Consider the following 27,315-nt stretch of genomic DNA (forward strand, 5'->3'; position numbering starts at 1 on the left):
TACGACCCATCTACTGCCAGACAACACATTCAAGTCAGCACTGACACAGATAATACAGTATAACATTTTAGAGTAAACAGAGGCAGGAAATGAGAAGTAAGTGAAGGTTCTGAGCCTGATGACACACGCCATCATCACAGCACTGTGGGTGAAACGCTCCAATATAACGGTGATACCAATTCATGAGTATATCACCGCTGCAAGAGCTGAGATGATGTCCGAAATTTCAAATAAATTTAGACCTATTTCACCTCTGTAAAACATTATACTGTAACTGCTACATGAGTAAACAATAATCTATCAAATTCAGAGTACACTACATCAGAAGTAGTATTAGTTAGTAAATGTCTGAGTAAGCAGTCATTTCACAAACAGCATTTAGTAAGACTGTTTCCGTACGACTGCCCAAAATATGATGAAAATGTAAATGAGACGTTGTCAAACCAGAAAATTCTACGGGCCAGGGTAGGGAAGCATCTTCACATTGAATGTATGAATGGCAAAAACCCTAAATCTATCCAGGCCTATGATTGGTGTTATTCAGGATGAGAGGAAAGATATACACACCTGGCTCTCTGCAGTCTCCTTATCCTCTCTTAGTTGGTCCAAAACTGTATCACCTGGAAACAATAACAGATTAAATGAAATGCAGGAGTAGACTGGGTCACCTCACAGAGAACTGACCTTAGTGCTACCAGAAATATTAGCTTTGCTCTTGAGTTAAGCCCACTGTTACCTGAGGACTCGTTGATGGTGTTGGGCCCTGCAGCCAGGTTCCTCTCCAGTCTCTGAACACGGTCCTGTAGATTAGCCTTGTCCCGCTCCAAGGAGTGAATTGTACCCTCCAGTGTCTTAACTGAGGCACTTTCCCCACGCAGTCCAACCAGCTGTGAAGAAAACAATCCACGCAATGCAATATCGAAAAATGTTTTACGTTTCTTGGACAAAATATTAGGCTTTGCTCTAAAAACATTATGTTATGACAACAAGTGTAGTCACTCACTGAATGACCGTTTATTAACAGTAATACAAGCTCAAATTCATGTGAGTAGAGTGGAGCAATGAGAATTTCTGTTCCTCGCTCGTGGAGCCGTTTGTTCCCTCCGCGCTCAACTCAGATTTTACCCCTGCTCCAAAAAAGCTGTGTAGTATCTTCGGGCTGTCGGCAACCGAATGTCATTTATTTTTATATCGAAGCTTCTATTGAGGTTTTTGGATGAAGCTTCAAATGTCTGTTGTCATATTTTGACAAACAAAATTCGCAATTTCAATTAAGTGATTCATTGGAATAAATAAGCTTAACTTTTTTAATAAGTTTCTTTAATGAATGAAACTGGTCAGTTTAGTTTCATTGCTGCTAGCTCTTAATAGCCTACAGGTGTGTTCTTTGTGTGCAGAGAGCAAACAGTGAAAATGTTGTTTTTGAAAGGCTAAACACCAACAAAAATGTATTGAAGCCGAATATTACGTTAGATAAAAACATGTTGTGAATTTTGGAATCTATATTTTTGAATAAATATTGACTTTATGTGGTCTTTACAACGCTCTGGAGTTATTGGAAATGTTTGAATTACCCAAAACAATCCCACGCAGCCGCCGTGCGCAATACACAGATTACATATATTCAGGGGTCGGGCTTGCTCAGGAATGCTCTGAACTCATGGTGTGAGCGAAACCAGAGTGAAATTTGAGCGGGAAATAAGGCGACGCTACAACCGCTACGACCGCTCCCACGCTCATATGCTCTGGTACACAGTTCCTCACATATTTCCTCACAAGAAATGTGTCACTAGGTTCCCACCAGCAACCGGGCTTTGTTCCGCGCATCTTCAAAGATGCCATTTCATGTTAGCTACGTTAGCATGCTCAAAATGAAAGCGGGACATCATTTGTGACCTAGAAGTGATATCCTGTTAGACTTTCATACACCCAATCAACCCTGGTCCAACCCTGGGTGAGTCCTCGGTGTGAAAGGGGTATTAGGTATGTCCCTGCAAGGGCCACTTTATTTTTGATATGTACCAACTGTCGAAAGGAAATTACACTAAAAGTTACATATTGGCTTTAACAGGGATGTGCTGTTAAAAGCTGTTGTCAAAGGCTGTAGGAAAGCAACCTCCTGTATGCAACCTCCTTTGTGCTTCTAAATCTTTCTGTGCACACTCACAAATATGTCCTTGCATGCTCTCAAATCTCAACTTGCTTGAATTCACTTTGTGCAACCTCAACAGTTCTGTCAATAAGCTGCCATACCTGCTGACAATAAGAGAGTTCATTAGATTCTCACCTCGCTCCTCAGGTTTTCCACCTGCTGGTCCTTTTCTGAAATTAAGGCACTGTTTTTATGGATGGACTTTTGGAGGGCGGCCTTCTCCTTTTCAAACTGCTCCTTCAAGGTGCTCTCCCTGTCAAATACACAATACCAATTAAATCTCAGAGGTACAGAACACAATCACTCCACGCAGAGGAAAAACTGGCCCCAATTTAACTGTTGCAGATTTCCAACTTTGGAATTCAAACTAGTTTTTCGGCCACTGCAGACATTTCACAAATTGGAGACATACAGAAAAATAAGAGACATTTTTTCTCCGACAGTCGTTTGGTCAAAATATTTGGTATACTTGTTAAAATGGTAAGACTACAAATAAAGAAAATATAAAAAGTATAGTACAGTCAGCATATTGAAAATTTAAATAAAGTGGGAGATTCAGAGGACGAAAAAACAAACATGCAAAATCAGTAGTGAAAGCACATATGAAAATGTTAAGCAGGTGAGATGGGGCTGTAGGTTAAATTACTTTTTGTGCTTTGCCTTTAGGAATGGTCACATTACACTACAAATATTTGCTCTGTTTCCCGTTTACTTCTACTGGAGCCTGTATGACAGACGATTTTCAAGCATGCATTTCCTGTTTTGGTGCATTCAGGTCATCTTTAACCAAGCAGGTGATTCATTAGCTGCATCAGAAACGTGACATCACATCCTCCGGAAATTTCATTGAACGGAAACACTCTGTGACTGTATCTTGATTGTTCCTAAGTATCTTCCTACATATATGTGGTTAATATATTTGTACTATTACATGATGATGACCGACATCAGATAGTACCACAGGCGTGAAGTACCTGAAGGCATTATTCGGCAGGCTTTGAAGGAAAAGAACAGCATGACGTACCATTTGCTTCATTACAAATGCACTTCATATTAGCAAGTGTCAAGCAGGTGAAAGCATTTGTGTTTATTTAGACAACAGGCAAGTTGTGGTGAGAAACTGCCCAAATCACAAAATGATACATTCTCTTACCTTTGCTTCAACTGCTTTTTGAGTTTTGATTGCTCATCCTTGAGCTAAGAAAAAAGAAACATAGTTGAAATCCAATCATGGTCAGCAGATCAATATGTGAAACACAACATGTTCTGATGCTTGTAGGTTTATGTATGATATTTAATAATATAGATGGATAGTGTTGCACCTTCACAAGATCGCTCTGGCCTTTGTGACCGTTATCAAGCTCCTGAGTCAGCTTGTTGTTCTTATCTTGCAGCTTCTGCAGGGACTGCGTCTTCACAGTAACGGCTTCTTTAAGCTCCTCACTGAAGAAATACGAATGTTAAAATCATCTAACAAATTCTGACAACCCATGTAAGACATATTGGTTTGTGGAAACTCCCTCTCCCATGTCTCTTGTTTTACCGTAACCCACCAATTATATCATACTATTCATATTTAAATCTGACAGATGAATGAAGGATATACTCACATTTCCTGGCACATACTCTCAGTCCTCTGAGTTTCTATGCTGAGCTGCTCTTTGGATACATTCAGATCTTCTTGGTACTTGGAATTATGTTTCTTCAATGTTTTCAGCTAAAACAATAATGACACATTATTTATTTGCTGAAATTACAGCTACAAGACACACACACACCAAAGATTTTACTAAATTCCATTTCTCTCACATGTATAAGAGCCACTTCACCACTGAAAGTTGACATTAGCGTCTCTTACCTGTGTCTCCATCTTCTGCTTGGAGCTCCGGAGCTCTTCCAGCAAAGTTTGGGCTTCGTTCTTCTCCTGCAGCAAACTGGCTTTGTCTGTTGTCAGCTGTTCCAGAGCCTCAGTGGTCTTGCCAGAGGCCTCTGTAGCCTAAACGGTGAATGAGCAGGATACTTGCTAAGAACAGTTCAAATTAACAGCAGCAAATGGTTGGTTGACATAAACACCTAATTACCAATCCGAATAAGAAATGTGCAGGTCATTTGATGAAGCTATTCATGATGCATCATTTGACCTCACCTAATGATTTTAATATTATTTAATAAATTAATTGCATGCTTAATGTGTTATCCATCTTAATTACTGATTTAGAATCAGTTATTCAAATCTCAGTTCATTGTAATTTCAAGTACATTTTGGTTGAGAATTAACAACATAAATATTACATTACGGAAGAAAGTAATTAGTATGTACTCTAAAATACAACCTGTGGCCTCAGAACGGATACTGACAACCCAGTAACTTGTGTAACGAGCCAGATAAGAAAAAAAACTGTTTACGTGGTCGTCCTATAAAGTAAGTTGTTCTTCTGTAACCCCTGAAAGCTGCTTTACTGTATATCAACATATTTCATTATTTATGTCCATACTATTTTTTGAAGTGTAATTCTGACGAGAGATTTTGCAAGCCCAAAAACTTAAAGATTTGACTAAATGACATTGTAAAGCAGATTATTGGGGCTTTTATAATTTCTAATATGTTTGGAAATCTATTAGTAAGTAAGTCTAAGATCACCTTAGACCTACATAGTCAAGTAAACCAGAAGGATTTTGCCTTACGTTAGATCACGTTATAAGCCCACAGGAAAAGGCCGGGAGCTAAGGGTCATTTACAGCAGTTAGTAAATGGAAGATGAAAGTTAGACACGAAAACAAAAGGAAAGAGGGAAGGGAGACAAATCAGCAAGCATGCAGTGAGAAGGTGACATAGCCCCAGCCACTCTACGGTATGTGTGTCAGTGATTACTACTGGAGGAGGAATACCTCAAGCTGCTTAGAAATGGCATTTTTTAGTTGGGACTCCAGCTGCCTGACTTGCTGGGTGGCTTCATCTCTCTCCACCTGCAGGGCATCCTTCTGAGCCGTCAGATTAGAAATGCTGGAGGAAATCTCTTCTTTCACAACGGCAGAAGCCGACACCTCCGCGACGGCATTCTTGCATTGCTTTTCCAAAAGTTCTTTATCGGTTTGTAGGCCCTTGACGTCAACCTCTAGTTGTTTCTGGCTAGCGTGAAACTTCTCTATTTCTCCAAGGAGTCTAGACCGTTCTCCGAGCCAATTTTCTTGGCTTGTGTGGAGAGAAGAAATGTTCTGCTCCAGTTTACACTGTCCAGCTAAAAGGTCTTCCTTCTCTGTGGTCAGGGAGGTCATCTGTTTGCCTATATCCTCAAGCTTAGATAAAAGCTGTCCTTTATCTTCTGTCAACTGACTAGTTTCTTGCTCTCGCTGCTTCAATTGCGTTTTCAGAGCCTCCATATCCATCATAAAAGACTTCTTTTGCTCATCAGCATTCTTAATGTTAGATGAAACCTCGCTATTTTCTTGTGTAACTTTTGACAATGTTTTCTGCAGCTCCTCAATTTGTTTGGAGAGACCATCCTTATCAGACATCGCTTTATTCCGTTCACTGGACTCGGCCTGTAGCTGGCTCTCAAGAAGCTGCTTGGCTCCCGACATTGATTCAGTCTGACATTTTAACTCCTGGAACTCCTCAAGCAGAACCTGCTTCTCTTTCTGCAAGGACTGCGCTTTGCCGTCAGCGTCAGTCTGCAACGATTTCAGACGCTGACAATCTTTTGTAAGGTTATCAACCTGTTTAACAAGTTCTGAATTAGCCCTCTCAAAATCCATTTTTAGTTTACCGTGCTCTTTAACAAGCTCAGTTTTGCCCTTTTCGAAAATTTCAATATCAGAGTTGCTTTTCTGCAGCTCATTTTGTAAGTCAGCCTTTTCTCGTTTCAAAGAGGTCAACTCTGCTTCAACTTTTTCTTTTTGCCGTTTGGTCTCCTCTAGCTTTACTGTTATATCAGACTTTTCTTGAATAAAGACATCATTAGCTCTGGAGTAGCTATCCAACTGGTCCTTATTTGTTCGGATATCACTAGCTAGCTTATCGCGCTCAAGAGAAAGAACATTATTCTCAGATATAGTTTTTGTGTGCTTCTCTTCTAATTCTCCCTTCTCTCCTGCCAAACGCTCATAATCCATCTTCTGCTGCTCTAGTGCTGAATCCAGGCTCATCTTTTCTTTGCGTATAACATGTAGAGCCATCTCAATTTCTGAATTCTGAAGGCGAAGTGCTTGCTTCTCCTGCTCAAAAGATGATGATGCTTCTGTAAATTTCTCGTTGGACTTTGACAGTTGTTCTGTTGAGACTTGAAGCTTCTCCTTTAATTCTTCCATCTCTCGGAGGAGCTCTTCCTTCTCATTGCAGACTTTTCTTTGGATCGTGAGCAAGTCTTCCTTCTCCTGCAGAAGGTGAACCCTCTCAGAATCAGTCACCTGACTGCTCGTCTTGAACTCCTCCAGCATTTGCGCCAGGCTCATTTTGGAGGCTTTAAGTTCTTCACATTCACGCGCAGAGCTCTCCAAGTCTTTCTTGGTAACACTGAGCTTATTCTGGAGCTCCTCCTTCACTGTCTCAAGGCTCTTTTTATCCAAGAGAGCAGCACTGATCTCAGAAGACCTCTCCACCTTGTCTTTCGTCAGAGTTTCTGTGAGGGCCTGCAGCTGGGTGTTCTTCATTGTAAGATCTTCTTTTTCCAAGTTCAAGGATTTAAGTTTTGCCTGCAACTCAGCATTCTTAGCATCAAGAGATTTTTTGGCATTTCTAGCAGAATCTCTCTCTAAAATGAGATTGTCCTTCTCACACGTGAGCTTCGACCTGCTTTCATTGAGGTCGTCTTCAAGCCGGTTCTTCTCTTTGAAGATGTTTTCATAATCCTCATTTAGCTGCTTCTTTTTAACCTCAATTTGCTGGATGTCCTGCTGATGCTTTAGGATCAAGTCATTCTTCTCTGCATCTCGTCGTTGAAGCTCCTCAATTTTGTCCTGGTGTTCATCTTTAGCGTGCTTCAGGTTTTTGTTTTCAGTCTGTACTTCTTGAAGAAGATCTTTGAGCTTCTCCAACTCCTTGTTCAATGAAATTCTTTCTTCATCCGAGCTCTTGTTGCTGACAAGTAGCTCCTCTTCATGTTTTGAAAGCTTATCTCTGGTTATTAGCAGTTCTTCATTCTGGACTGAAAGCTCCTGGTGACTAATCTCAAGGGCAGAGAGCTTAGTCTGCACATCTGAACGCTGTTTCTCCAGTTTGCCTTTTTCAGCCTTAACATCTCCACTTTCCTTACACATAGTTTCCAGATCTAGACTCTGCTTTTCCAGTTTTTTGGTCAAATGTTCAACATCATGCTTGAGGGAGTCAAGCTCAGCAGAAAGACACTGAGAAAATAAAGTTGAAAGAAAAAAAAGGAGGGGAATATATATACAGGGAAAGTAAAATGAATCCAAAAATAAACCAAGCAGATATGGACATAAGTGAAATGCAATTGGAAAGGTTAATCTGCAGAAGCATCAAAAATGGCAAAAGATCACACCACAGCTTACACCACAATGGTTTAAACAATATAAAGGTGGAACATTTTCACCTACTTACTTTTAATATGTGTATTAATTAAACTGATGCCAACAAATTTGGCTGGCATATAAATGAAGAGTGGCTGCTGGCTGCCGGAGTGTATGACTACCATCACTTGCAGCATCTGATACAACACTTACTTGAATAACTACAAGAATCCACATTGCACAAGTATTTTCTATGTGTACTATTGTTGTATATTGGAAATTGTATATTTTTATTAATAAAAGTGAGTGGAAAATATATACTGCATAAGCCAATGTATGTTGTAAATGAATCCCTTCCATAATGTAGAAACACAAAAAAAAAAACTTTTTGTTAGAAAGTGAAAATGTTCCATATAAATGAAATATCAAGTTAATAAATAATGCCAGCAGGGGTACATAGCAAAAGCGGTTATCACTTAATCTAATGTAAAGAACATTTAAATCAATATCCAAACATTAAGTATGTAAGTGATAACAAGTTATTCAACTTGAACTCAACTTGAACCCTACCCAGTGCATAAATATCCATTTAGCAACCACAACACAACTGGTTAAATATTCTTATATTTTTGCAACAGTTTCTTGGGCTTTTCCAAAAAACATAAATTGTCTACATTACATTAAAGACCATTTTGATCAAGTGTACCCCTGCAAGCATATAGCCCATTGCACCATCCAATATAGAGCTAAGATGAATATGAAAAAAGGGATTGTTAGCTTTCATGTAGGGGTGAAATGAGCAACTCATCACAAATGTATGTATATATGTATGTATGATGGTAATTAAGAGTAAAAATGTTGATAATATACATTAATCACTGATGTTAAATGATGACAAATTCTTACAGTTACATATTGCCTCCCATTCTGTAACTTTGTTGTAAAGCTTGATTTCACATTCTGTTATAGTGTTTGTTTGAATTTTAGGGTATTTCATTTTCATTTACAAAAAGGATAGGTGAAGTTTTTTCTGGTGACTTTCAATGATCAAACATTAGTAAAATCAGTAATCCATAAAATAACCTTTTTACATGAAACAAGTTCCTGACAGAAAATGTAAAACACATCGATTGAACTAATGTGTCTGTACTTTGGAGGGTTGGTGCTTACCTGAGCTTGTTCCTTGTATGGCTGCAGCTCAGATACAAACGTCTCCAGCTCCTGGGTTTTGTCCTTGGAGGAGGAGAGTTCCTGCTTCAACGTGTCAACCTGACTCTGCAGAACCTTGAGCTTCTTCACATTGAGCTTTGAAGCCTCAGAGATGGATTTCTCTTGTGAGGCCTTGAGCTCCTCAACAAGGGTCTCACCCTGTTTAACAGTCTTCTCCTAGAAAACAGGAGATTAGAAAGACAATAACTTTTTGTTACTTGTTTTGAGGCAGCCAGTGACTGAAAGATTTTCCAATGCGTAGTAAACCAAATATTACACATTATAATGTCTATAAAACTATTTCTAAGTTTTGAAGTATCTAACATTTAATTCTCAAACACACATTTTTTGTGACTGCCCATTAATACTAACCAAATTAGTGATCTTCTCCTGAAGGCTACTTATTTGAGACTGATGTGTATCTCTGGTCTCTTTCAGCTCCTGCTCTCTACGGGACTGTTCCTGCTGGAGTTGTTCATTTGAGTGTGCCACCTTCTCCTTCTCCTCTGATAGTTGACACTGTAACTCCTCCAGCCTCCTGAGTGATAACACAAAAAGAGGACATTTAAGGAGGTTGCTGGATGAAAAACACAACAACAACAACAACAACAACAACAGGCATGATTGGTATAATATGTTTTGAGGAGTAATGAAGTAATATAAGAGCAGGGAATAAATGTAGTGCGGTACCTTTCTTTCTGTATGAGATCTTCATTCATTTTGGTCAGCTGTACTGAACTATCACCAGATGTCTTCATCATGTCTGAAATATCATTTTCCAGCTTGCATTTGTCCTTTGAAAGCTGCTCAAGCTTTTCATCTGCAGCCTTCAGCTTCCTCTCCAGCCCTGGGTTAAGACAAGGCAAGTTTGTTCATAGGTTATAAGGTTTTTATTCAATGAGGAAGGGGAAAAAAATACATACTTAACTTTTTACAAAACATTTAACATGAATGCAGATGTTCTCACCGGCAAGTTGACTTTTTATAGAATCTGATTCTGTCGTCAGAGATGTGCACTGCTCTTCCTTCTTACTGAGCTTCTCAAGTGTTTCTGCAAAAGGAAAAAAAAATCATTTTACATCCTAGAAGCATTTATTAACTGAAAGAGGCCAATTAGTAGCAGGGAAAAGGTGGAAGAAAAAACATTTGACCAACTGAACTTTTGCAGCTTATTTTGTCTTTTACCTTGCATAGTGTTTGATGATTTAGTCTGCTCCTCCGTGCTTTGAGACAACTTTTGTTTCTGTGGGGACAAAACATCAAATGTTTGTGTCAGATTTTTCAGCAATAAACAAATTTACTAATCAAAAATTTCAGGAGAGTTGTTTTAAGATTCCCGTGGTTTGTACAGCATCTGAATAATGTTAAGTTATGAGACCAGCTGATACATCAGCTCATTGCAGATATCGCTATCTGTGTATATGTTGGCCGATAAATAACAAGAAATTGCAGTAGAGAAATGCCAAAGACATGATCAAGGTTACATAGTTTGTTCATCAAAGGACACTAAACATGAAAAAGACCAGTGGCTTCAATCCTAATGATCCTAATGCAAAAGAGGTACTGTATCCACATCCAAATTTAAGTCATAAGCCTCACCAGGCCTCCGAGCTCTTGTTCCAGGGAGTCTTTCTCCTGCTGTACAGTGGTCACACTCTGCTGTAAAGACAGGACTTCCTGCTGTCGGCCCTCCAACTGTGAGCTCAATTCACTCACCTATAGCACATGCCAAGGAAAATGTAAAGTCGACAGAAGAGAAAAGCAAACAGCAAAGAAATATGCACATCAAAACAAAACAACGACTGACAATCATTATCCGACAGAAGAAATAAGGACGACACTTTGCCGAAACATTAGACACACTGAAAATGGAGTATTAAAATGGTCAGGAGGTGAATAAGAACCCACCTTGGCACCCTGGTTGTCCCCTTGGCTCTGAACCACCTCTAATTGACTCTTCAGGGTCACAAGCTCCTTGTTACCTTGTGCTACTTGGCTGCGCAGAGCCACCATTTCTGACATCTGCTCTTTGGTTTCTCCGTCCTTGTCTTGGGCCTGTTGTGCCAACATCGCTTCTTTCTCCTCAAGCTCGTTCACCCTAAGTTCGGCAGCATGGAGTTTCCCAAGAACATCCTCCATCTCCACAAGGTGCTGCTCCTCTGCTTTGTCAACGCTGGACCGCAGCGACTCCTCCAGTCGCTCCTTGTCCTCAATCAAAGACGACCGCTGTGCCTTCAGTGCCTGCGTCTCCCGAATCCAAGCTGCAGCATCGGCCTCATGTTTGTCTCCAGCCTCCTCTACAGCCGACTTGTGCTCCATCTTCAGCTTCTCTAGTGCACTTTTGGTTTCGATAAGTTCTTCTGCCTGGGCACCTGCGCCTTTGCTGAAGGACACCTTCAGCTCCTCCATGGCTTGCTGGTGAGAGTCAACGGCAGACTCCAACTTGGAACGCCACAGTTCAATTTTGTCAGCATTCTCCTTCTCCGCCTGGCTTAAGCGCATCTGCAACTGCTCTTTGTCACCAGAGAGCCTCACAGATGTAGCCTGAAGCTGGGCAGCTGTCTCGCTGTGGGTCTTTTCTTGAGCTTCTAGCTTCTCCTTGTACGTTGCAAGCTCTTCTTGCTGCTTAACTTCTTGGCAAGCCAACTGATCCCTCAGAGAGTTTATCTCTTCCAGAAGGGGAGAAAGAGTAGAGTTTGAGTCCTCAGAGCCCTGTTGGGTCCCGAGACGCAGCTGCAGGTCAGATACCTCTCTTCTTCGCAGTGAAAGGTCCTTCTCAAGGTCCATAATACGGGATTTTTCCGACACAGTAGCAACCTTAAAGAGCAGAAATCTTATATTCAAAGATGTGTCTGACATGCTGAAGCACTGACAAAAGTGTGTTAAAGACTTAAATCATACTTTACTGTTACTGAACAAATGACGATTGGTAAACTGCAATTATAGACAACAACACACTTGGTAATAGTAAAACTCAATGTTTCTGACAGAGAAAGTGTTCAATTTGCTTGCTTAATGAGGAGGGCATGAAAAACACAGATCTCAAAAACAGGGTGTTATACTGACCTCTTGTGGCTATAAACGGTATGGTCCAAATAATGGAAGTGAACACTGAAAGCATGTATGGCGCTATAGTAGTGTGCAAGACATTTTCCACCATCCTTTACACTAACACTATTGAATTAATGCTAATATTGACCTCATGATTTAGGAGAGGTATGAACTAAGAAAAACCCTTTGGGAGCATTGACATGTTCCATTATTTGTATGTTAATCCAGCTATGTTCCAACTCTATTTTTTTATTCTAATGTTCTCAAACATAGATCTCTTTTTGCTGCTTCAACTTAATATTTAATAGCTCAGTTAATTGAATCGTATTAATTAAAATCAACATTTTCTTTATAAAATAGGTCCTGAAACTATAGAAATATATTTTTCCTTATACCCCTTATATGACTATGATACCCTAGGGGAACACACGGGTGCATAGTCTGGGAGGTGGAGTAGGTTTTAGACTATCATAACACAGGAACACCAAATAAGCAGGACAAATGGATGCTGGGAAGGACTGGGGAAGTAGGATAACCGAGAAAATGATTATTTGGGACAAGTTTGTCTGTCTGGTTAAGCAGTGATACCAGTAAAGCAAGCGTGAGTTCAGGTTGGGTAACTTATTGGAAAATAGTGCAAGTAAAAGAGCTGTCAGACAAGACAGCTGAAAGATCCATGCGGTTATTTTTTGACAGTTATAACAGAACTGTATACTAAAATAATTGTGAGTGGATCAATTTGAATGTGAGGGAAGATAAAACTTCAAAAATGGTTAAAAAATTATTTAAATTGTGATGCTGAATTTGCAAATCTATCTTAATGCTGGATGGACTGATCCACATTGAAATAAACCTAATATACAGTATGCATTAGTTTATTATCTGACTTAATTTGTTTGGTGTATTATTTTTCTCATGTGAAGCCTGTAAAATGCATTTGTGGGGTTCACCACAAGCTCATACAAAGCAAAGCTCCAGTTACTGCCCAGCGCCTCTCTGTACCCCCTTGGAAATGTTTTGGCCACTATCCCCCGACACAGGCCCTCTTTTCCAACGCAGCACACTGCAGCGCAGAGTTCATTACCCTAGTGTCTTCTAACTCTCTTTGGAGCTTCTCAGCTTTGGTCTTTTCAAAGAGTAGGCTCTGTTCAAGCTCCTTAATGTGGGCATGCTCCAGTCTGGTCTGCGTCTGTTAGTAAACAAGGGGGAGAGGAAGAGAACACACCAGTGCCACCATCACATGCCAGCCCAATGCAGACAGAGAGGGAGGGAGACAGGAGAGAGGATGGAGGGGTTTGGACAATGATAATGGTGATGTGTGTGTTTGTGTATGTGTATATAAGGGATTGGGGAAAGGGTATTGGGTGGGGGTGGGAAGTGATGGATGAAAATGGGAAGACACCCCATGCAGAACTTTCAGGCTGTGCCATAAAACAGCTGCACACAGGGAATGTTGTGAAAGAAATGGTGGGGAATACAAAACAAGCGACAAAAGAGGGGGGCCATGTGGTTATGGAGGTGCAGGATGAGTATGTTGATGGAGGCAGTTTATAAGTAACCATGCAAAATTGACACCTGGTGAACAAAGCACATTGATTGTTATGATACATAGAAAATTTGATAATGTGTGTCAAGCCAGCAAGTAAATTAAGTAAAAATGACCACATCATGGAGAGAAAGCAGTGATGGGCTGTTTCCTGACCCTTATACTTCAATGCATTATATCATACAGAAGATATCCAATGTTGTACAATTATCATACTGATTTAACAGTACACAGTCAATATAAAGACATATTTCTGCATTTATTGTATTGATTTTATACTTGTAAACTCATAAAGCCTGTAGCATTATCAATGACCACACTGCTTTCTCTCTTTGGTGATAAGGCCATTGTCCACAATGTATATAGTAAGTATAGTATAGAAACCACCAGTTATCAGACCACCATGTGCAGGACTTGTGACCAGCTTAAGGGAAATCAATTAGTAACGCCAAAGCTCAGGCTGTTGGGCTAAAGAAACAGAAAGGATTCCCTTTGGATTTCTTACTATTGTCTGCTACGAATAAGGGTTTTCTGGCAACTTACTGAAGCTTTTCCTGGCACAATGTTGTGCTTCTTGTCTTACAAATTACCCAGAGTATGTTAACTTAAAAAAATATTTTAAAAAGGAGAAGAGCAACAATTTTAAATGCCGATCCCAGGTCAATCATTAGGTCCTCCATGGACACAATCTGACAAAATGATCTGTCATGTCTGACTAACTAAATGATGTACCGCATTCAAAAGGTGAATGAGGCAAGAATGATGTGATTATAAAACTCATCATAAATACATTTTTAGGGCTCACTGTACATTTTCTGGGTACTTTGAATGTAAAAGTTGACTTATATGCACCCATTGGTCATTGTCTGTGGAGTAGGTATAAACTATAATGTAGCCTGGCACATTCATCTTTGAATAAAAATTACATTTGAGTTTTTAAGCTGAGTGTTATTCCCCTTTAGTTGCAGTGGGCAAACTGAATTCAGGTCTGTGACTGGGCAGTGGAATGACAAGGGAGCATCTCCAGTGGTTCCATGCTGAGCACTGGACCAACATGAAGGACGAGGAAGAGAAGGAAGAAGAAGCAATAACATCACATCACTGAACAGGGAGGCACCGAGGGTTATAGCACAACATTAGTAAGTACACCTTCAAACAGCTTGAAGTCAACAAAGCATTTTTGGGGGTTTGGCCTATTAGGATAAATGTTTTGTTGGTGCTTTCAAGCTGCATGCAAGTTTTTTTTAATATATCCACAGCTGTGAGTGAGTAATAAACTGTTAGTATACAAGTTTAAAAAGAAGATAAAGGGATATTCTAACCCTGTAGCCCTCAATTTAAACATCTATTTTGAGCTTGGTTGCCTTCAGGGTAATTGAGATGGTCCCCTGTGTAGCACTGTGGAATAAATAACAAATCCTTTGATCAGATATGAACACAGATACCACTGGGCCCCAATACTCTGCATATCAGAACTTGAGACAAGAGAAAAAGACAATGAGTTATTAGAGCCTACTGTATTAAATGACTCGATAACATGTGAAGGAAAAAGCAAAATGCAGACCCTAATAACAAAATATAAAACATAATCACTACATAAAGTCTTTCAAGAGGCTAACCCCAGTACAGCAATATCAATATGCCTATGGTTTAGTGACCATATGGATATCATGCCTGAGTATGTATTTAATTCTGGTTTAGGCATAGCCTGGTCTTCCTGCACCACTGGGTGCATTTGACAGCACATCATCTAATGCCAGATGAAGCCAGTATCAAACTGTCCATGCAAACACACCTGCTGAGACTGCAGAGTGGATAGTTTCCACTGCTAAACACACAAGAGATAATGCAAATGCTTTGTCTGGACTCAACTGTAGCTCTGTGACAATGGATACCAGTTAATCTAGCATGGTCTTAAATCGCACTGGACCTGCACCCAAGGAGAAACACTGATGTAGAGTAAAAAAAAAAAAATGAAGTCACTCTATTGTCATGGATATAGAGCAAAGTTTATGTGAACTGAAATCCTGAGATGGAACCAGGAAGCAGGGTGACTGGAGCACCTGCTGCTTCTGAACATCCATATTTGTATTTAATAAAAATAGATCTTATTTGCGATCTGATTTAATATTATTGCAATGATCAATGCTTTGTTTTTCAGACACAGATTCAAGAAAATGTGTTAGTCGCAATGGTGTGGATCTGTGTTGTGCATTTACCTCCAGGTCTCCTTTGGTAATGCAAGCTTCCTCTACGCGGAACTGAAGGTCCTCCACCTTCCTGTTCAACAGAAAAAAAATAATCTTGCTGGAGCATTTTTGTTGTTTCAACGTGACAGGGGAACTAACAACCTATAACATGATCAAGAGCAAGGTTAAGCTAACTCAGGCGCAGATCCCATCCTCAGGACTTTAAGACTGTTAAAGTAAAACAATATTGTGATCTTAGCTGCCATTTTCTCTCTCAACAAACTGACCCCATGAAATGAAAACAATAGATACTGACATACTGTCATGGGTGACTATGTCTTTGACTAGTCATACCTCTGGGAATCCTTACCTACGCTCCTCCTCCAGCTGATTCAGCATCTCCACTTTGTCTTTGTCCGCAGCTTCTACCAAGGCACGTAACTGATCCATCTTGGTCTCCATCTTCAACAGAAAGGTTGATTTCGTACAAAAAACAATATAGATGATGAGTAATTTAGGATCAACAGGAGGTTCATGCAGAGTGTTATTACTGAACCACTGGGTGAACTGACCTGCTCCTGATCATCCCTGAGCGCGCCAATTTCTTGCTCCATCTCTCCAACATGGCAAGTGGCCTTGGCAACCTCCGCTCTCTCCATGTCCCTCTCAGCCATAAGCTGCTCAATATGCTGCTGCTTCTCCTTCAGCGCCTCCTGCAGGGCTGTGGTGCCTGAAATCTTACGATTATACCGTGATGATGTCTCCGTTAGCTATGGAGAGACAAAGCACAAGCAAGGTCAGACTAGTGAGTAAGCACAGCATTAAAAAAAAACCCAGATGAAACGGAGTGTGTCCACAACTCACCAGGCCTGTGCGGCTGGGCTTGGCGCTGACGGAGGATGCCACAGAGCTCATGGTACTGATGGAGGAGGCACTCGGGCTTCGCTTCAGACCTGATGGTGTGGCCACTACTTTCCGAACCGTTGTTTTTGCTTTGGCTGGCGTGGTGGAGGGGAAGCCAATGCGTGTGACTTTGTGCACTGGAGCAAATAAGCCATACTTGGGTTGACACTGAAAATATCTGGGGGCACATAATGGAATACAATCATGATAATGGAAGTCATAGCATTCATGTGGTTAACAAGTAACTTTCCTTTTAGTTATTTACAGATGCAGTGGCGTTTGTACCTTGTGCCTGCCACTGCGCCATCATTCTTTCCTAAGGGCTCATCCAATTCCACACCACACCACTCGCCTTTGGCAAAATCTGTTTCTCCAAGGAAACGTACCACTCCAGCCTTTGTACCACCAACCTGAGAAAGAAACACTAAACATTAGCAAACATTTAATCTCCTCAACAGATAAGAGAGGCCTAAAGAGTAATCTGCTTTATCCAGAGTGAGATAATTCCATCAAAGCAACAGAAACAAGCATATACCGGCTTTGAACAGAATGAGGCCAAACTGTCAACATGTGAAACACATGTGAATGTTGTTTTCCTTTCAATTATTTAAATGCAAAGTTTACATAATGCTAAATTTGGTAGTGGTGACTGCACTCTACAGTGTTAGTACCAGTAATACCATTGACTCAGAGGTGGATATTTGGTGACATAAGAGGTCATGTTTCATGTGTTTATATCTGAGATTACTACATTGAAGAAGAGGAGGGTTCTGATAGTCGTATGCTGGAATATCCAGGGAAGATTTATTTTTTTGTTAGATAATATAACAAACTTTACCAGTACTCGGTCACCCATCTTCAGTTCCCGTTCCCCCTTCTTGACTGATCCACTCTCGGAGAGGTTGGAGACAGATTCACTGTTTGTGCGTGCGAGGTTGGAAGATGGTGGAGCTGGCGTAGCTGGTGTAGCTGGTGTAGTGGGGGAGGCCTTCTTGGTTGCCGGGGTAGTTGAGGGTAATGTTGATTTTGTGGCGGGTGTATGCGAGGCCACACTGCCAACTGAAGGAGTGGGTGATGCAGCGCGGGAGGGGGGTGCCGTCTCAGTTCCATTAGCCTCCCCCTCTGTGAGAGACAACTTGGATGGGCGGGTAAATATTCCTCGCAGGGCTTCACACTGGAAGTAGCGCACGCCTGCCACCGACCCATCGTTCTTCCCAATTGGCTCATCGAGAACAATCCCTGCCCACTGTCCTGGAGCAAACTGTGCATCTCCCAAAAACTGTATGTAGCCCGGTTTATTCCCATTTACCCATACTCGGTCCCCAACCTGGAAGCTCTCCCCACCACTCTGGGCATCCTCTCCACTGGCACTGGCAGCTGATTTGTCAGCCACAGCAACTTTAGCTACTGCTGAAAAACAAGAAGAGAGAAAGAGAAGAGAGGATCTTAAAAATCCATTGAGTAATTGATTTGTGTGAGAAGACATACAGTATGTCACAAATGCGGTGCAAACATTTCAATATCATGTGATTTGATGCCCATATTATACTATGTAAGTATAATCTTTCCTCTGTATAATGTGTTCGCTTAACACCAACTTAAAAAGGTGTAGTAAACCAACATTTGACTTCCAATTGTTATCGTCTTCAAATAAAATTATACTGTGACAATAATACTGCTGTTGCAAGAGAAATCTAGGCTGCAAATGTTTCAAATACTGGCTTTAACACTATTCATACGAATTATAACGTTTGGCAAAATTCTGGTGTAAAAGCTTGATCTCCCTTAATGTCATCCCCAATGCACTGCACAAAACAGTCACTTGCCTTGCATATGAGACTGTGAGCCCCTTTCTGCAAATCTAAGCTAACTAATACAAAAGACTAAGCTGTTAGTGAGTTTCCCTAGCATTATTTATAGCACTACTCTAAACTGAAACTTCATTGTCCCATACAGGCCGGTTAAAGGAGTGGTTCTCAACCAGAGGTCCGGGTCAGTAAGAGTCATAGGAGTGACGATTCTGAGCAGAGGTTTCACTTCCTCCACGGTTATCGGAAAATAAACATGAATTGCTCTATCTGATTCACTCTGTGATGTGTTACAATATAACACATATGATCACAATCACAATTTATTGTCATGTCATTTCTTTTGTCAGAAGGCCACACAACTATAGACTAGTGATTTAAGCAAGTGTCTGAAATGCCAAAAGCCCAGTCAATTAATCTTGCTTTGTTAGATCCACCACAGTCTCCACTAGACATGACTTCTTATTCTCTTAGCGGTTACATGTTTAGCTCGGCATAAAAGAAGGTTACCAACCTCACAGTTTATTAGGATGTTTTACTATGCTCTCACATCAGTTGTGATTTAATGCAACCTAAAAACTGGCTAAGTGTGTTCAGCAAATACCAAGGTGGGTCTCCTGCTGTATATTCCTTAGGATAGGAGATAAAATGAGTGTGTCTCATATTTTGTCTCAGTTCTATCTAATGACATTGACCCTAGATGAAGCTCCTAGCAAAAAGAGAGACTACTGCTTGAACGCATAGAAAACTCTGTTTAGCTACAGGTGCTATAAAATGAGGTGTATCATGATGATATAAACTAGGACCAAGCCCAATGTAAAACAGGTCTGCCAACAAGTATGGAGAAAATATCACATTCACAAGCCCTATTGGAATGGGAAAAGACACAAAGTCACCTTGGTATAAACCTACCAAACAACCCCTGGCTAGGGAACATTCAAGAGCAAACATTGCACTGCCACATGTTCACCACTGGTTGAAGATTCTTCTTACCTGTGCTGGGGTTGGTCTTGGGGGCCGCTGTCCCAGGTGGCCTAGCTATCTTGCTGGGCCCTTTGATCCCACTGGGCTTGGCTGAGCTCATGTTTCCTCCTGTGATCTGTTAGACTCACAAGGCTTGTGTCCGTCGGTGGGTACAGACTGACCCCAGACCATCAAAACAACAAGTTGCAGCTATGTGATGGGGAAGTTTTTATCTCCTCACCAAAATCAATTAAACAAAAAAAAATAAAAACAAACAAAAAAATGTTGAACAAAAAGAAAAACCAGGAAAAGGGAGGAGGGAGAAAAAGTGCTGCTCACGAAAAGGACCCTGTTTGGAAGAAGAAAAAAGAAACATTATTATACTTAATTAGTCAATAATCAACGCTATTTTTTACTGAGCACTCAAAGTACCACTGTTGGCTAATTAACAAGAAATTGAATTATTTAATCAAGATAATTAGTCATTTAGGCAAATTTACTATTTGCTGACTTGTCCTGCCTCTGCTGTGGGTGGCGCTGATCATTTAATTTGGAGTAAACTAATAAATAGCTAGATATGCCTTCAAGGCATGTTCATTGACTTTGTTTGTGGTGCTCTGTTAATGGAGGCATTTTATTTCTGTTATGACAACAAGCTCCTCAGCACACACCACGTCAACCTAAAAATACCCTGTCAAAGGCCAGCCGATATGCAGTCTATGTTTACTGCCATGATGAACTTCTGAATAGCACATCATCTGTGACCTTGACCATAATACACACAGTACCCCAAACAAACAGCCTCTCACTCAATCTATCATTCTGGCACATAAAATCGTGTAAGTCTGGTTGGCCGCTCTTCCTAAAACCGGATTACTTTAGAAACAAGACCACCATCAGCAGCAGATTATCCTGTTTGTCAGATAACCTCACCACAGAAACTGATTGGCTGAATGTAGCCTACTATCTAAACATGGTCCCCCTGTTGTTAGTAGTTTGACAATATGTGATAGGTATTTATACACCTGCTGCCTTGATTAATTAAATCATACTGACAAGCATTGAGTTTCAGGCTAATCTACTGTGAGATCTAAAGCATCTCAGCCTATTTCAGTGGAGGGTTGCATCACACCTACATGATCTCTGCAGAACAGGTGCACAGAAAGTCTAGGACACCAAGTCTGATGCTCGATTGTGTGACCACAATCAGTAAACTGACCTAACAATTACTGTAATGTGTATATGTACAAACATGCCTCTATTCATGACGCCATAATACAACCTTACATTTGGTAAAAACTCATTTTAAAAAGTGTGCAATTAGCAAAGAAATCAATGCATTAAATTGTTACCATAGGGTTTTCAATATTTCTGAATTGTGTTGTGGATTCCATGCACTGTTAACCTGAGAACAGCACCTCTTTCGGATAGATTTAGATATCAGGGTTTGTGTATTTCTGTATTTGGAATTTGGAATTTGCTTTAGCGCCTTAACGGGTGAGAACAGAGAGCTTATTTTTTGGACACATAAGGGTGAGTGACTATAATTGTTAACTGAATCATTTTCTGTTACACACTGCATAACAGTCCATCAAAGCAGTACTTTTACTTATCCGGAATATTACCACAGGGCATGTAAGTACAATTTATGGAATGGTTTGGATAATGTCAAAACAAATGGTTTCATTATTCTCTGTCATTGGTGTAATCATTGATTTCAAACGCTTGCAGGATCCTGGGGCAGAGTAATAAAAATGTTCTGAATGTTCTAAGAGGGTGATTTAAGTTTACTTTACAGTGAAATACAACTCTAAAATATCAAATCAACAACCTCTCCTGCAAAGTCTGTTCTGAGTCAGTTCTAAGTCAGCAAATACACTTGATCTCACACAGGGTAGGAATTGAACATAGAACTTGTTCAACAGTGTCGCACAAACATACCTTTCATTCCTGAAAGGGCCTACAAAATGTAGGTTCAACCGAGAAGACACGCTACCACACACCCTCCTAGAGATTACTCAGCAGAGAATAAAGGGTGGCCATAGAAGGCAGTGACCTAGTTCAAATGCAGCGCTCCAGTTTTCTCCCGCTGTGCCTTTGAATGATACTGATTAGTGCCCTCGGGTCAAGAGGAGGCCAGAGAAAGAAAGCACTTCAATAGCTGAAGACTGCATGGTGGAAAATAAAGACACACAAAAAAATGTGATATATGTGACCATTTAAATCTTTAGTAATTCATTTTGCACAAAAACTAAAAAGAGAAACTTGTCACTAATTTGATCAATATCTATGATTGACCCATAAGCCTGTGGAATATGACAAGAAATGATTCTAAAAACCATAGTATTATGGTGTCTTAGTAGAACATCAAGAGGCTTTACTACGACTGTCTTGTGAGAGCATTAACAGAGGATGTTTCAGTTCTGATTGGTGAGCTGAAGCGGTCAGCTGAAAATGATCCACTTAGTCTGGAGAATTTCCCACTACAGTAATGTTAATCTTTTGCCACTGACTCTCACTCTAATCCATAGCTAGGAGGAAAGCCATATACCAATGTTTTGCAAAAGTTTAAGGGAATTGATGTATTAAAAAGTAAAATTCTTAAATAGATTAAACTTATTAATAATAAAGCTACACCCAAATTCCATGTAGTCAGGTTTATTTTTTACTGATGTAAATACACAAATAGAAACGGTTAGAGGGTCGCCTGTAAAACAGAACTGAGATTTATTCCTCTACTTCTCAAAAATGACTGCATAGACATAATCAACTTCCATGTTGGAAATGACAGAAGTTTATGTGCTCAAAGTCTGTTCAAGCAATAGATATCATGGACACACTTAGTGGAGTACAGTGAAGTCCGCACAATCAGAAGCATGTTGGAAAAAACTTGCCACAGAACAAAACAAAATGAATCATCATAACATTGCTACATAGTTAACTAGCTGACTGACCAGGGTGCAGTACTTCAACCCTACATTCTTCTTGCTGACTGCAGGAGTGCAAAACCACTTACAGACGTTAGCTGAATCTGCTTGCGTGTTTTGTAATAACAGAAGAAACTCTGCATCCATTAAGCCTACCAAGTATTTGTTAACTGATGGGAGGGTGTCACTGGTTACACAAGCCAGTGGGCTTTCATTCCACATTGTTTTTCAGTAGGCTAATATTAGCCATTGACATCAAGAATATTAAACCAAGTACAAACAGATTTCCAAGGGATGTTTTTATAGCAAGTCCAGCTGTGACTGATTGGTCCAAGTCTTCAACCGTAGCTGCTTAGTACGCCTTAGTACGTCTTTAGAGGTCTGCATTCACTGATGCAACCCTCACTCCTACACCCTTGCTTTTGTCATCAAGAGGCCAAATCGAGCTCAGCTTCTTCCTTTTTGAGGAAACATCTGCTGGGATGATTGTGTGGGCCCCTGCTAGCACTGACAGAGGAAGGTTTAGAAAAGCACTAAAACAGGACATGAGCACAGCCCTGCGCCCTCGGTGTCTGTGAATACAGATTCACCTGTGTTCAAGTTAACAACCACCATTGTCAACAGGCGGATATTAAACCTACCATACAGTTACTATATATCAACACTGCCCTGTCCTGTCCTACACATATCCTGGCACTTACAATTGTGCCTAGATGTAACGGACACCTGAAATAATAAATATATGGTTAGGTAGTCAAGGTTTCCACTGCGGCCCCAATGTAAAATCCAGACTTTCCAGCACTAACAGAGCCTCTTCAACCAGAACAGCTAGGCTGTTTGTATTACATAAAAGTAAATGTAAAATCATACACAATGATTTCCACCCAAGTAGGCTGAAATCAACTAATATGATGTATGAAAAAAAGATATTTCTCTAAAGTGACCAATTTATAATTTTATTTTTTTTAGCTACCTCCATAGGCTAACATATTGCTTCTTTAAAAGTTGTACAATGAACCTTTTATGATGCCTTTTTGTCGGCAGATCAGTTTGAAAGGGGAGAATGAACTTTATTTTAGCTGTGATATGAATCTATTTGATGAAAAGTGAATGAATAAAGACAAAATGTAGACCAAACTTTCTAATGTCATAAAAAATAAATGGTTGTAGTGCAGTTCCAATTATATGCAATTATGGCAACAGAGGGTCAACTTTTTCACTAAGCTCTGCTACTGTTAGCTCACATATTTGGCCATCTGTGCTGTCACCATACAGCAAAATTAAATTGAACCCACATCTAGCCATGGCTTATGACCAATTTCAAATTTTATTTTTTTATGTGACTTCCCCACCATTTTCTCATATATACTGAGCTTCAATTCCATATGGAAAAGTTCAAAGACTAGTAGAAATACAGGAATTTCAATGTGGATTTCAATGTGTCCATCAAAGCTTTAGTCTTGTCAGTCAGTCCAAACAAGTTTAACTGCTTTTTGTCTGAAACAAAAAAGGCATAATCATACATGTCTAAGTCACACCTTTAAACCGCAAACCAGTCAAATGCAGAGACTATACTACTACACAGTTGCTTCACTGACATATTACACAGTGTACCTGTGCAGTTAAGTAAGTTAACCTGAGGTTTGGGCAACGATTTGGCCTCTTTTAACTTGCCTCGCCTTGTTGCCTCCAGAGTATGCAGAAACTATACTATTACACAGTTGCTTTACTGATAACCAGATAATGATCTTATACTGCACTAGAGCTTTTACTCTTGTGTTATATTCTATTTTAGCTTCTATCCTATCTTTTAATTTAGCTTGTTTTTATTTTCTAATCTTTTTTATGTTTTTATGTTTTTGTAACCGTTTTAATTATGTCTTAATGTTCTTTTGCACTTTGTCGCAATGTTCTTGAATGTTCATGTAAAGCACTTTGAATTGCCCTGTTGCTGAAATGTGCTCTACAAATAGAACTGCCTTGCCTTGCCTTGCCTTACTGACATATTACACAGTGTACCTGTGCAGTTAAGTAAGTTAACCTGAGGTTTTGGGCAACGATTTGGCCTCTTTAACGTGCCTCACCTTGTTGCCTCCAGAGTATGCAGAAACTATACTATTACACAGTTGCTTTACTGACATATTACACAGTGTACCTGTGCAGTTAAGTAAGTTAACTTGAGGTTTGGGCAACGATTTGGCCTCTTTTAACTTGCCTCGCCTTGATGCCTCCAGAGTATGCAGAGACTATACTATTACACTATACTATTACACAGTTGCTTTACTGATAACCAGATAATGATCTTATACTGCACTAGAGCTTTTACTCTTGTGTTATATTCTATTTGAGTTTCTATCCTATCTTTTAATTTAGCTTGTTTTTATTTTCTAATCTTTTTTATGTTTTTGTAACCGTTTTAATTATGTCTTAATGTTCTTTTGCACTTTGTCACAATGTTCTTGAATGTTTATGTAAAGCACTTTGAATTGCCCTGTTGCTGAAATGTGCTCTACAAATAGAACTGCCTTGCCTTGCCTTGCCTTACTGACATATTACACAGTGTACCTGTGCAGTTAAGTACGTTAAACCAGTCAAATGCAGAGACTATACTATTACACAGTTGCTTTACTGACATATTACACAGTGTACCTGTGCAGTTAAGTAAGTTAACCTGAGGTTTTGGGCAACGATTTGGCCTCTTTTAACGTGCCTCGCCTTGTTGCCTCCAGAGTATGCAGAGACTATACTATTACACAGTTGCTTTACTGACATATCACACAGTGTACCTGTGCAGTTAAGTAAGTTAAACCAGTCAAATGCAGAGACTATACTATTACCCAGTTGCTTTACTGACATATCACAGTGTACCTGTGCAGTTAAGTAAGTTAACCTGAGGTCTGGGCAACGATTTGGCCTCTTTTAACATGCCTCGCCTTGTTGTTGCTTCCATCAGTGGAAGCTAGCTTAACGGATTGAGAGCTGTCGATGAGGTGGCACATCTGGCAAAGAGTGAAGCCTGTAAAAAAATACCATAGCAGCTAACTTACCGTACTAGCTAAATCTCTTGGTGAGACAATGTCCTGTTCATGATGACTGATAGCGATAACATCCACGTGTTAAATCCCACTGACAGGCCACTACTGTGGTGAAGCACAGCACAGCGACTGAAGCAAAATGCCACAAGTCCAAAAAAAGTCTCCTCAATGTCACCGCAGCTCCAGTAGGAGCACACTGCTCACTACTGCTACTACAAGTTGGGTGTCAGCACAGCACTCTGTTACACATTAGTTATCACCTGTAAAGACAGCGTGTTGTTGTAAGAAGCAGTTCGTCACCTGTCCGGCTTAAATGAATCCCCAGTCTACGTCATTAGTTGCTAAGTAACGTTAGCAGTGAGGCCCGAGCGGAACCAAGCTAGCGTTAGCTTTAGGTTAGCTAGCTGAACTATAACACTGACTATACCTGGACAACTTGAGGTTAGTTTACTGGTTTATCAGCAGCAAGCAAAGTTTACAGAAATACAAGACATCGACGTGAGCTAGCTACTATACTGACCTGATATGTTTCTGTACAGTCTTCTTCTCAGGAAACTACATCCACAGCTAGCAGAGCTAAAGCTGAGAACCACGACGACTAGCAGGCTCAGCCCTGTCTGAGGACGAGCTGACGGTCCAACGCTCCAACGGCCGAGAGGGACGTCAACGGTAGGTAGGTGACGACCAAAGATCATATGTGCAGTGAGATGAACACTCACCTCACTAACGAGAGAGCAAAACTATTTACAGACAAATAAAAACGTTGCTGTTGAATTCAATTAAGGAAATGAAAGGGGAGTCACATAAAAAAAAAAAAAATTATAAATTGGTCACTTTATAGAAATATATTTTTTTCATACATCATATTAGTTGATTTCAGCCTACTTAGGTGGAAATCTCACCTCACTTCCGAGAGAGCAAAACAATTTACAGACACAAAAAACTTTGCTGTTAAAATAAATTAGGAAATGAAAGGGAGTCACATAAAGCTAAATTTGGATCATATTTTGCTGGCATGGTACAGGTTTGTACTGTGGAGAGGTTAAAATGTTGTAATATTATTCAAACATACAACATGCAAGTAGGGACTCAACCTGAACTCATGGTTGATCAATCTCAGACTTTTTCAGAGAGATATTCCAATTTATTTATTTTTTTAAACAATATTTTTTATTGAATTTTACATATAAACATATATACATATATACACATACAGACAGACTAACAATATTAATAATTAAATGATACAATGGAATGTTTAGTCAGAATTTCCACAGTAATCAAAGAAAGAGAGACATGACATTTCATGTATTTCACATATCTAACAAAGAAAACAAATAAACAAAAGATAAGACAAAACAAATAAATACCTCAAAGAAGAATAATAAAAAAAAAAAAACACAACAACAGCACTAAGCAACACACAGCAGTTTCAATTTGACTGTGCCCCTTGATGTCCAAGAAACTCCAACAAAGGTTTCCACACTTTTTCAAATCCTGCTGCTTTTCCTCTGGTTATGTATGTAAGTCTCTCCAGTACAACACTAGATGCCATCTCCCTCACCCATACATGTATCGAAGGTAAATCCATTCTTCTCCAAGACAAAGCTATCATTCTCCTGGCCCGCAGGAATCCAAAGTCAATTAGAATTAACTGTTTTAAGTTAACGATAAAGTTATCTGGATATATACCTAGTATACATATCTTTGCTTGGTGAGGCACCTTCACTCCAACAATCTCAGATATATTCTGAACAATTGTTTCCCAGTATTTTTTTAACTTCGGACAGTCCCATACACAGTGAAAGAGTACCCCTTTCTTCTAAATGATATTCCAATTTATGATCATAATACCAAAATTTTAAGGTTAGATCTGAATTATAACAGAAAAGTTTGAGTTGTGCAAATAAAGTCAAAATTCAGAAAAAGAAATCTAAATCTCTAATAGTCAAGATTTTTGACTTAAATTTATGACTTTTCAATATAGACAGAATGTAAAAGTTGAGTTTAAAATCATGAGCTTATGTCTGCCAATGTAATAGATTTATAACTAAAGGTATGGGTGT

At 39.8% G+C, this 27,315-nt stretch overlaps 1 protein-coding gene across 12 annotated transcripts in view; it reads right to left on the bottom strand.

Annotated features, from left to right (window-relative positions):
- clip1a (CAP-GLY domain containing linker protein 1a) overlaps positions 1–25,908 on the bottom strand; it is a 28,939-nt gene extending 3,031 nt beyond the window's left edge. Inside the window, exons 1-25 of one of the 12 annotated variants that reach the window (XM_074637862.1) lie at positions 25,770–25,908; positions 19,318–19,636; positions 17,355–17,923; positions 16,802–16,926; positions 16,478–16,694; positions 16,186–16,383; positions 15,984–16,075; positions 15,644–15,704; positions 12,963–13,067; positions 10,736–11,644; positions 10,427–10,543; positions 10,013–10,070; positions 9,795–9,878; positions 9,518–9,674; positions 9,200–9,365; positions 8,789–9,004; positions 5,042–7,495; positions 4,011–4,148; positions 3,763–3,869; positions 3,475–3,595; positions 3,306–3,349; positions 3,127–3,147; positions 2,288–2,405; positions 737–887; positions 568–620 (exon numbers count right to left, since the gene is read on the bottom strand). In XM_074637862.1, coding sequence (XP_074493963.1) covers positions 568–620; positions 737–887; positions 2,288–2,405; positions 3,127–3,147; positions 3,306–3,349; positions 3,475–3,595; positions 3,763–3,869; positions 4,011–4,148; positions 5,042–7,495; positions 8,789–9,004; positions 9,200–9,365; positions 9,518–9,674; positions 9,795–9,878; positions 10,013–10,070; positions 10,427–10,543; positions 10,736–11,644; positions 12,963–13,067; positions 15,644–15,704; positions 15,984–16,075; positions 16,186–16,383; positions 16,478–16,694; positions 16,802–16,926; positions 17,355–17,923; positions 19,318–19,408 — 6,372 coding nt within the window. In that variant the 5' untranslated portion in view covers positions 19,409–19,636; positions 25,770–25,908. Of the gene's footprint in view, positions 1–567; positions 621–736; positions 888–2,287; positions 2,406–3,126; positions 3,148–3,305; positions 3,350–3,474; positions 3,596–3,762; positions 3,870–4,010; positions 4,149–5,041; positions 7,496–8,788; positions 9,005–9,199; positions 9,366–9,517; positions 9,675–9,794; positions 9,879–10,012; positions 10,071–10,426; positions 10,544–10,735; positions 11,645–12,962; positions 13,068–15,643; positions 15,705–15,983; positions 16,076–16,185; positions 16,384–16,477; positions 16,695–16,801; positions 16,927–17,354; positions 17,927–19,317; positions 19,637–25,769 lie in introns of all 12 variants that reach the window. The other 11 variants (XM_074637861.1, XM_074637865.1, XM_074637868.1 and 8 more) reach the window with 11 other exon arrangements.
- Between the last annotated feature and the right edge of the window lie 1,407 nt (positions 25,909–27,315).

This window comes from Sebastes fasciatus, chromosome 6, assembly GCF_043250625.1.
Source record: "Sebastes fasciatus isolate fSebFas1 chromosome 6, fSebFas1.pri, whole genome shotgun sequence".
In the NCBI taxonomy this organism is placed as follows: Eukaryota; Metazoa; Chordata; class Actinopteri; order Perciformes; family Sebastidae; genus Sebastes; species Sebastes fasciatus.